At 41.8% G+C, this 11733-nt stretch overlaps 1 protein-coding gene across 2 annotated transcripts in view; it reads left to right on the top strand.

The window, feature by feature from the left end:
* Positions 1 to 9140: 9140 nt before the first annotated feature.
* The window catches only part of TRAPPC8 (trafficking protein particle complex subunit 8), a 63285-nt gene continuing 60692 nt past the window's right edge, over positions 9141 to 11733 (top strand). For both annotated transcript variants that reach the window (XM_063130680.1, XM_063130679.1), the window contains exon 1: positions 9141 to 9504. In XM_063130680.1, coding sequence (XP_062986750.1) covers positions 9348 to 9504 — 157 coding nt within the window. In that variant the 5' untranslated portion in view covers positions 9141 to 9347. The remainder of the gene's footprint in view (positions 9505 to 11733) is intronic.

Here is an 11733-nt window from a genome sequence, read left to right as displayed (position 1 = left end):
CCTCCCCCGTCTAAACATGCATAGGATTGCGTCTGAGATCACACTTTGCTGTGCGTCTATACGTCACGGGTTTTATTTATTATGTCTACAAATCGGGAAAGAGAAAAGAAAATCACAAAGATCCCACACATGACTTAAAAGGGTTCGCATGTATCGCGTGTGCATGCTTTTGTTTGACGCTTTGGTTGCAGCCAGTGTTAGTCCTACTTAGAGTATACCCATTAAAATGAATGGGACTTAAGTTAGACTAACATTGGATACAATCCTTGGATGGCTCTGCGCATTTATTGAGTTTTAGGGGTGCAATCCTAAGAATGCTTAGAAAGAAAGAAAAACCTGCATTCCCGGTATTCCCTAGCCAGCCATGGAATTGTACCCTAAGGATGCTACAATTGGGACCAGTGACAAAATGTTGCAACTTGTGTGCTCCTGTTCAGGTTCCAGATGACAATTCTCCTCTTTTCTATGATACTTGTTTTCCCACCCCCAGGGTATCCCCCTTAAAGATTTTTTTGTACTTATGCACCCTTGGGGTTTCCCCAAGCCTATTGATAACTCCTTGTATGGATGGTGTTGTTTTGACACATTGATGGAGTATAAATTGCAACTTTGTCATCAATATGGCTACATTTTAAATTGTTCATCAGTGACTAGATTGAAAATAAATGCATTTTAAGTTTAATTAGATTTGCAGAGTAATCGTGCATTTGTCTACTCAAAAGTATTTAATTTAGTTGGACTTACTTTTGAAGTGGAAAATGCACAACTTGTGAACACTTACTAGTTAGGCACAAGGCAGAATGGAACCTCACAGTGTCCTGTATAGGGTGAACTCCAGCATTAACTGAAGCTAGAGAAGCTTCCCAAGTGATCATTAAAGTGCTTTAAAATGTATGTGTGATTTAGCCTAACAGTCCATATAAAGAACCAGGGCAAACAGAGGGGAGTGCAAGGCTTTCAGAAGAGAGGTTTGATAAAGTTCATGGCCTATCATGCAGACTTATGACTAACAGACAAATAAACAAGCAAACAAAATAAGAATGTAAGAATAAGAAGAATTACATAAGAATATAAAACAAGAGATGAGTCTACTGAATCTTTTGAGGGATTGAATTTAAATTAAAAAATATGAGTATGTGGAAATTTAGGTCTAAGAACCATTCTGATAGAATGCTTGAATCTTGTGGGATTACTTATTGAAGTGATCAGATAAACAGTTTCCAATTAAGTAGTTGCCGTATAATTATCCTTACAGTGAATAGAATAATCAGAAGTCCCTAGATTTTTGTTTTTGCTCTTGGACTAGTTCCCCTGCGTTAACACTCGCCACCAGTATTTTTAATCAAGTTGTTTTTAGGAGTAACATTGTAATCTATGTATCAACAAGGATTCAAGCAACAATTGCTGACAAAACTGACACAGGACATTCGGTGGTGCCACTCTGTCTTGTTCCCAGCTACCCCACAACATAAAAGGCTAAGAATACACATAGGGATTTCCTCAGATCATTTTCTTCATCCACTTCTCCCAACCCCCAGTACAAACAAGGTGTTGGCCTTTCTGCAAAGGCATGGATTGCTTTTGATTTGAATTTGGAACTCCTTTTCTGTAATGTTACTTAACCAATTCTTTGCATTTTTAAAAACAAGGTTGTCACTATGAGGAAAAATTTAGGAAAATGTTTTACTCAAAGAAGAAAAGAATTCAAAAGAAGTTGCAGCAATTTGCATCTCTAAATCTTTTGAACCTGAAGTCAACACTGGTTGCCTCAGAGCAAGTCCCTCCCAAATTCCCTGGAATGCAGGTGTAATCTTTAACTTTTACATTGTTTACTGTAAAAGATCACTGTCCTGTGACCTCAGTCCTTGTGGAATGTTTAATCGGCAAGATAACAAAAGTAAAATTACTATGGAAGCACATGTGACCACCATACTACCAGCAAAGGAAGGAAACCCACACCACAGTAGTCTTTATAGTTTAATGATGCTTTCAAATTGTATCCTACTGTTGACATCTGGATACTAAATAGTGATGTGGGTTTTCCAGAAAAAAACCCTATGCAAAGGGACATTTGTATTGGAAAAGGTTCTGATGTCCTAGAGAGTAATCTAATTTAGCATGTTTATTTTACTTGTATTTAGTAAATAATAAAGCTAAAAACAAATTACTACATGTTAATTTTTGTCCCAATACACAAGTATTTGTCTTGAAATGTCTGAGGAAAAACAAAGCACACTTAATGTGATTTAAATGTTATATTTATTAGCATACTTATAAAATGTAAAGACAATAGCATATATTCCCTCAATTCACATGTAACAGCATTTCCTGAGTTGTTTAACCCAGGAATCACCATGACTGTGTTTGTTGCTTCTGCTTTCAGTGAAGAACTGAGGAATGCCCTATTCCTGGGTTGTTATTATGTCATCTGAGCCCTGGAACTCGGAGTTCTTTAGGGATGAAACAACCAACAACAAACCATGAACAATTGATGGGTTAACTTTGGGTTGTTTAACCCTTAAACAACATAGAGTTCCTGGGTTTGGTCATCACATTAACACCCAGAGCATTCATGGGTTGGCGACTTAAAGCAGAAGCAATGAGCATGTGTGAGGCAGCATGGTCACTTACTCCTGCTTGGCCATCACAATCCCTGGGTTAAACTAAACCATTACATGCAAACAGTGTCCTTTTTAAAATGTAAAAAAAAAAGCACACACCCAAAAAAGTACTGAAAACTGTTGACACACTAGTTTAGCCATCCCAAGTTGGTGCCCTCCATGTTTTGGACTACAACTCCTAGCATCCTCCAGACAACATAACTCATTGGAAATGCTGGGAATTGTAGTCCAACACATCTGGAGGCACCAGGTTGAGGAAGACTGCACAAATTAATTTTAGCAACTCAGAGAACTGTGCATGATATGCTGACAATCATTCACCTATATCAAGAGAGTTCAACTCTCTTCCACTGAGGTTGTTCTGGTACCTTCAGTTTCACTGTCACTGCTTATTACTTTCATTTCACAGTGAAACTTATATGGATTTCAATGTCATATATATTCCCTCATACTTGCTATGGATAATCACCTAAAACATGAATTACAACTTTGCCAAGCTTGCATATTTTATTTGCAATCAGCATCCATTTATTGTTACTAACAAACATATGAAATGGTAAATATTCTGCCCCACATCACTTCTAGGGATTTATTTATTTTGTTTTTATATCACATTTCTGAAGCCAACAAGGTGGTTTACAAAAAGTTCAAAAAATAGAAAGCATAATCAAATAAAAACATAATGAAACATTAAAAACAACCTTACAAAGGGTAACAATGTCAAAAGCCAAGTTAAATAGTTGTGGCTTGACCCCCTTCCTGAATTCAGAGAGTGAGAACCAGTCACAGCTCCAAAGAGAATGTGTTCCAGAGTTTGGGAAAAACATAGGAGAAACTCCTTTCCTGTATGCCTAACAAATAGACCTCTACAAGGAAGGGTGTCTTCGAAAGGGCCTCTCCTGCTGATTATAATAACCTAGCAGGTTCATGTCGAGACAGGTGTTCCCTCAGATAATCTGGCCCTAAATTGTTTAGAGCTTTAAGGGTTAAAACCAGCACTTTGAACTGAGCCCAGAAAACAAGTGCAGATCTTTCAATATTGGGGGGACGTGAACACAATACCATGCACTGGTCACCAGCCTAGCTGCTGCATCTTGCACCTATTGAAGCTTCTGGAAGTTCTTCAAGGATAGGCCAACAAAGAGCATATTGCAATAATCTAACCACCATGTAACCAAGGCATGGATTACTGTTACCACCTCAGATTGACTCACTTCTGTCTTTTCTGGATTTAATCTTGGCCTGGTCATCCTCATCCAGTCCATTATCATATCTAAGCAATGTTCAGAGATGTCAACTGCTTCCTTGAAATCAGGTAACAAAGAGCAATAGAGCTGACGTGCCATCAGGATATTGATGGCACCTCACTCCTAAATGCCAGATGATCTCCCAATGGTTTCATGTAGATATTAAATAACAGGGAATGGAACAGAGCCCTGTGGGACACCATAGATCAATGGCCATGGTGCCAAGCAGTAGTCGCCTAACGTCACCTTTGGGACATGACCTGTAAGGAAGGTGCAGAACTACTGGAATATAGTGCCTCTAAAGACAAGCCTCACCAGGCGGTCCAGAAGTATACTGTGGCTGATGGTATTGAAAACCACTGACAGGTCCAGAACTAATAGAGCCACACTCCTGCCACCCAGCATAGGACATCCACCAAGACAACTAAAGCAGTCTCAGTCCCATATCCCAGCTGAAAGCCCAGTTGAAATGGGTCCAGATAATCAGTATCATCTAATTGTGTCTGGAGTTGTGAGGCCATCACCTTTTGGAACATGCCCCTTCCACAATGAGTCATCAATCACTTTTGTTTAGCCATGTTGCTAGTCCTGATTTAATTAGCCTGGATGAATAAGGGTCAAGCAGACAAGTGCTAGCCCCCACTTCTCCAGCAGCTTCATTCACCTCCTTGAAATCCACACTCTGAAAAGAATCCAGGTAATTGGATTTATTTGTTTACTGCCAAGTTTTGTTCCCCTCCCTTTTCAATTCAGTCATATTGCCCTTCGAAAGGGGGGAAAACCCTTTAAAATATGCAAAAAAAGCAATGTGATGATTTCCCCCACCCGCTCAAGAGAGATGGTTACTCTACTTGTTCCTATTTCCATTTAAAATTATAGGACCAAAATACTCCCTTAGATTTTGTTTCTGCCCTCCCCGCCATGTTATCAATACAACGCATACACAAATATTTTAACCCTTGACTTTTAAAACCTTAGGATTTGAGACTTCTGCCTGACTATACATATTACATACATCCAACTATATATGCTCACACACAGGTTTGGCTCCACTATTGTCAACAGTCCCACCCCATGTTTAGTTGCCAACTAAGAATAAGAGCCTGAAGAAGTGTGCAGCAGACCACAAAAACTCATGCCAAAATAAACGTGTTAGTTTTTAATATGCTAGCTACAGGACTCTTTGTTAGTTAAAATTACCTCCTTTTTTTGATGGAAGCTTTTTGAATGCCCTCTTATGGAGAATTATGTATTTTTTCTGTGTCACTTGGATCAGGTACATTTAACATTTTTTAAAACACACACACACCCCAAACAGCAGAAAGCTTTTACTGTTGTTAATTGGTTATAGAACAGCAGTGATCTTCTGTCTACATTTATTAATAGAAAATTAATTATACTTATGTTATGTCAACATATGCCAGTAGCATAGAATAATAGTAGAATTGGAAGGGGCCTATAAGGCCATTGAGTCCAACCCCCTGAGTAGAAACAGCATTATAATAAGCCAAACCTTTGGCTACATGTAGCTCAGTACAATTTATACAGATTAGCAGCAACATTCCAGAGGCCTTTTTCTGCTGAACTGGAGAGATCCTTTTAACTGGAGATGCTAGGTGTTGAACCTAGGACCTTCTGAAGGCAAAACTTGTGCTCTGATCCAAACCTCCCTTCCCAGCATTTTGGAGGAGTTAATAACAATTATGTGCCATGCAGATATATGCCACTTTACAGAGTAATGTTAAGTAGTACCTTCAACAAAGATAGGAGAAAGGCGCTGGAATGGGGCTCACAGCAATCACATAAGATTAGATCAAGCAATTCAGTTTCTAATAGACCTCCTAAAATGGATTCCCCAAAGGCAAAGGTGGGGTAAAATTGAGCAAAACAATAGCTACAATACCTAGTCATCCTCCTGCAATATGTACCTACTGTTGAACTCCAGCCTGGATACCTTTAAGGCAGTCATTAGCATGTAAAATCATATTTTGTTAAAAGAATAAGAGTAAGTAGATTTTTTCTTTCCAGCAAGTATAGCCATAAGGGATGGAAGGCCAGCTCAGTCTTCCTCTGATAGCAAATAGCATCATTTCCAGTGCCTATGAGCAGTGTCTGGCTCATCAAAGTTGTGATGTCACTGATTTTCTCTGAACTGTATAAGAAGTGTCAGGTTTGGGCAGCTGGAGTAAGCATAGAGAGGAAGGAATGAAAGAGACAAGTAATGAATGCTGTTATATATCTTCTATAATAAAGTCACCTATGCTTCTGAGTTTGTCTGTCTTCTTTTGAACTACTTTGCTGCTATGGGCAGTAGTGATATTACCTGAAAGTTGAAAAGAATTAATGGACTGAGTTGAGAAACCTGAAAGTTTCAATCTTTAACCTGGGAGAGAACCCCCTAAATCTCCTTTCCCTCCTAGGAACGTTACAGAGAAATAACATTGCTTTAAGGAGAGAATAGTGTCTTTGTAACACCAGCAGCTACCAGTCCATATTTTTAAATATGTATCTTCTCAGAGCCTCTATGAGGAAAAAGACAACCCCTCCAACCCTAAATAAATGGATAAATATCACATTGCGTGGTGTTCTACTCTTATGCCCCACCATGTGATGCTGCATTTATGATCAAGGTGCTAGGTAGGTTCTTATGAGCTCTGAATAGGTCCAGGCAAGCCACACAGCATCAGTGTATCATACCCATTGATTCCCATAGTCTGCACAATAGGGTGAACTTATGGAAGACATTCAGTGTCAATTTTAGGGGTTGAGAACATACAGAGGAGAACCTCCCCATATTCCATGCAGTCTATTTATCTTAATGATCTGGATGCTGACTCCTATTTTCTCCAGGTTTTGTGCTAAAGCAGAAATGCAGAATAAAATGCCTTTATTCGCATACTTCAATATGTTTACACAAGATTGCATCACACATTTTATTTTAACACAGAGGTAAAGCATTGTACACATACATGCAAAAAATCTGCACAAAATGACATTTAAAAAGTAATCTGTGCACATGACAAATGTATCTTTAACATGTGACTGATACATCTCTATGATCTTGGGAGCTGAGAGTGGCTACTGTTCTTTGCTATACAGATGTGTGAAAGAAAGTATGTGTAGGCTGGGCCTTTTTAGGCCATAGCTAGACCTAAGGTTTATCCCAGGATTGTCCTGGGGTCAAACCTGTTCATCTAAGTGCTACACAGGGCATCCAGTGCTCAGGCAGGGATGAACCCGGGATGATCGTGGGATAAACCTTAGGTCTAGTTATGGCCTTAGTGTGTGAAGCAATGACAAGTTTGCCTGGCACTGACTTCTTTTGTAAACTGTGATAAGTTCCCAAACTATCCGCCTAACCAAGAACAAAGGAAACACCAGGATGTCAGTAAAATGTCATCAATTGTGCAGTAGCTTAAAAGCAAATGTGAAGGAAAGCAGAAACACTTTCCTAGTTCTCACAGATGTTTGGCTCTGCTGATTCTACACTGGCAGTTATACTCTTTTGGAGTTTGTCTCTTCTGCTTTTTCTTCAAACACCGCTTAATGGAACCACTGGCCACAACTACAAGCAAATCTGGGAGAACAGAAATTCAGGAAGAAAATAATGTAGTTTATTGGGGTAACCTGAAACAGTTTAAAAAACTCAAACTAAGAGTGCGCTAAACAATAAGTATACACTTGTGAAGTGTATTTGTAATGCCAAAAAAGTAAGGTTTGGATAAAGCTATGCGTAGCTTCTAAACCAGCTGTCTTCCAGACAAATGTCTTTAGTGCTCAGAATCCAGAGAGAAAGTTTTACTTATTTATTTATTACATTTTTATACCGCCCAATAGCCGAAGCTCTTTGGGCGGTTTACAAAAATTAAAATCATGAAGAGCATAAAAACAACCAACAATCTAAAAACACAATTACAAAATGCAATATAAAAAGCACAACCAGGATAAAACCAAACAGCAAAAATTGATATAGGTTAAAGTATGGAATTAAAACAGCAAAGTTTAAAATTTAAGTTAATAGGTGTTAAAATACTGAGAAAATAAAAAAGTCTTCAGCTGGCGACGGAAGGAACACAGTGTAGGCGCCAGCCAAACCTCTCTGGGGTGCTCGTTCCACAGCCGGGGTGCCACAGCAGAGAAAGCCCCCCTCCTAGTAGCCACCTGCCTCACTTCCTTTGGCAGGGGCTCATGGAGAAGGACTCAACCTTTTAAAGCTGCATGTGATGGTGTGTTGCATGACTGATTCCCTACTTGGGGAGGGGAGATCTTACACACAGAACAACAAGCCAGGGAGAAGGCTAGGCTGAGCCACAGCCCCTTCGTTTTATACTATAAGCTCCTGCAGAGTTTCATCTTGTCTCCCATGTTATTTAGCATCTCCAGGAAACCACCAAGTGTGGTCATCTTGAGGTTTGGGTTGGGTGCTTATGTATACAGAAGATACCCAGCTGTACTTTCCCTCTTCACTGCATTCAGGCAAGTATGCAGAAGTGCTGCATTGGTCTCTGGGAACAGTTTTCTGTGGTTGCACACTTCCTTGGAAGCAAGCTCCATTGCAAACAGTGACACCCACTCCTGACTAAAAATACATGCAACTGTGCCATATCAGCAGGTCTAAAGTGGCGATTCTTATTTATTATTGTTAATAATAAGTATTATCTATTTATTTGAGGCATTCTGAACCTGATCTTCAACAGAAAAAGGCTCCCAGTGGGTCTTACAAAGACGAATAATAAGTCAGCATCTTGCCCTCAGACTTACCATGTAAGAGGCGGAACACAAAAGGAAAAGAGCCCGGGGGAGGGAAGGAGGAAAAACACAACCTCTTCGCTAGTTCTTAATCAAAAGGCAAACGGTTCTCCCACGCCAGCTGACAGAGTGCGCCTGCTTCCCTTCAGCCTGAGGGAAGGGCCGCTGCCACTTGACAGTTGACGGACGGATGGACGGACCGCTGACGGAGGGAGCCCCCCCCCCCTGCTTCCCTTCTTCTCGCCCTCACCTCAACCTGAGGGAAGGGCCGCCGTGGCCAGATAACATGGATCTTCTCACCGCTCGCTTCTACTTTTGTTTCGGCACACGCACGTGACAAACCCTCTAGCTCCGCCCCGTCCCGTGTGTTCGCTTCCCTTTCTGCCACCGCTGCCGCCTCGATTCCGGGAGCCTCGCCTCTCCCCGCCCACTCCGCTGTCACGTGACCTGCCGCGAAGGCCGCCGGGATCAGCTTTACCCGGTTGTCTGGGTTCTTCAGATTCAATATGGCGGTTCTGGGCGGTCACTGAGGGGCCGGTGGTGGGGCGGCAGTTGAGGCAGCGGCTGTCAGTGCTGCGGGCTTCAGCGCGCGTTGGCCGGCGGGGCGGGGGTTGTTCGGCTCCGACTCAGAGAGGCGGCGAGAGAAGAGAGCGGGCCAAGCCGGCCAGTCAGTTAGGTGGGCCGGCCGGCCGGCAGGCCCTTCGCCTGGGTGGGTCGGAGCGAGCGAGCTATGGCCCAGCGAGTGCAGTCGGTGCAGGAGTTCCTTCAGGACTCGTTCGTGCCCTTGGTGGCCGCGCTGTGTAGCGAGGAGGCAGAGAGAGTCACCCGCAAGAACAACTTGGGCTTCTGTGAGCTGGTAAAGCCCTTCTGTCGCCTCACTTCGGAAGGTCGGTGTCACTCGGCGGGAGCGGAACTGGGTTGTTTACAGGGGAAGGGAAGGGAGTCTAAGCCATGGGCACCCCCCCCCCCCCAACGGGTGGGTGTATTGGAGGCGGGTCGGGAAGGAGGCAGTACATTTCCCGACCCCTTTGAGGCAGGCGATGCATGAGGAGCCCCTTTGCTATGTTTACTTCACCATTCGCTGAAGCTCGGATGGCGGAATAAGGCAGCTGCTGCCCATCCAGCTTGTCTGCCAAGTCCCACCTTCTGGAAAGCGCACGCTCACGAGGGAGGCGAGGTCTTGTTTACTTCTGAGGGGGTATTGCATCTTTTTCGCTTAAGTTTTCTTAATATATAAAAATGTCCCAGACCAGAATAGATGTCTCTGAACTAAAGTAATGACCCCGGTTCCCTAGGGGCACTAGTATAGAGTAAGATATGTGGGCAGCATTAAACTCTGCCGATCCTTTCGGATTGACGGACGTTTCTGTTGAACACAAAATACATCTTTAGCAAGTCTTAGAATACGAAGTGCTTAGAAGTGTTGTCCTCCCCGATCAGCACACTTAAAGGGTAAAAGATGACATGGAATGCTCTGCAAGCACTGGCTCAAATTAAAAAAAGAATCTTGTAGAATCTTAACGTAAAAAAAGTTCTGGTAAAAGTTCTGCAAGTTTCTTTGGTTTTTTTTTGCTGCCATAGACTTACACAACTATCCTCTGGAAATTGGCTGAAATTAAACAATGTTATTTATTAATTCAATTTACGTGCAAAGTACTCTAGTCCACATACAGATTTAAAAACAGTTTAACAACAACAATAAAAACAATACAGGCTAGAAGCAGTATGTAACAACCAGCAAAGAGAAATAAGAATTCTAAAAAGGGAAGGGCTGCAGGAGTTGTAGTGAGCCAAATGGTTATTACTGTTAATGGATGTGTGTGAATGGTAACTTGCAGATGAACCCATTATGTGATGTAAGCTGTTTTGCAAAAATAATTATAATTTGCAAAAGGAATATCTCAAATCTTAAAAGCAATTAAAGTAGACTAATGTTTATATAGATGATGTTTGAAGGATCTATACATTACTTTAATCTAGTTGCTGCACCCTTGGAAAGCACACTTAGCGACATGCTCACCTTCGCTTACTGAAAAATTATGAACATTTTCTGGTTGTGATTTATAGATTATTGCTGTATGTTCATTATACTAACTAAACACAAAACAGCTATAGTCAGTTTTGCTAGATTTTATTTTGTTTGCCCACTTATTTTTATTAAGTATGCAACTTTACTGCTATTATAAAATAAGGACTTCTTCCAGACTTCTGTGAACATTGATATTCAGAACTGTTCCCCCCCCTCCTAAATGTGTTACTCCAGGTAAGCAGGGCATGGTCTGAAGATGCATGAAGCAAAGAGCTTGGTGTAGCTAAGCTGGTCTAGGTCTGACGCATGCTTGGATACGAGACTGCCAGGGAATTCAGTGTTGCTTTGTGGCACAATACTATGGCAATGCCCACAAGCCTCTGAAGTTATGGACATCCTATGAAAAATGGGAGGAGTGCTGGAGGGAACCTTCACCTTTGTGCTCCTGCAGCTCTGGATTTTGGCTAGCTGGGCTTTTTTGCCTGTTTAGCTGGGGCGTGGTGGAGTGTGAGGGAAGGAGCCTGAGGAGCCCTCAGGATATGTTGTATCCTGGCTTCTGCTGTCCCCTCCCCACTCCCAGCGTGCCCCTTTACCCCTCCTTCAAGGTCACTAGTGCAGTTCTGTCAATGCCGGCTGTGAGGGGCATGGATGTACAACCTCTGATCACTGTGATAAGAGGTTGTGAACATGACGTTTGAATATGGAATGATGGGTTGTTTAGGGGCTAAACAACCCAGCAGTTAACCCACGGTTTGTGGTTTAGTATCTAAACAACTCAGCGATCTGGATTCTTTTGTTCCTTTAGACCCCGCTTTTGATGTTTGAAATTAGGAAAGATTGCAGGTAGGACAGGTAAATTTTCAAATGGGGATCTCCAGGGAGTTCCTCCAGTTAACAAATGTGTTTATTTGAAAACCTAACAAATAGGAAAAGTATCTAACAGTTAGAGCAGTTTGTTTGATGTCATAGAAGACTAAGGAGAGAAGGATCATGTATTCAAAGTGACAAGCTATCAGTTTAATCCTCTGTGTAATCCTATTTTTTAGACAGAAAAAATCCTGTAACTGCAGGCTGGGGAATGCTGGGA

The sequence above is a fragment of the Elgaria multicarinata genome, chromosome 7 (genome assembly GCF_023053635.1).
Source record: "Elgaria multicarinata webbii isolate HBS135686 ecotype San Diego chromosome 7, rElgMul1.1.pri, whole genome shotgun sequence".
In the NCBI taxonomy this organism is placed as follows: Eukaryota; Metazoa; Chordata; class Lepidosauria; order Squamata; family Anguidae; genus Elgaria; species Elgaria multicarinata.
The sequence above is the reverse complement of the archived record's forward strand: the minus strand, read 5'-3'. Positions and strand labels throughout refer to the sequence as shown.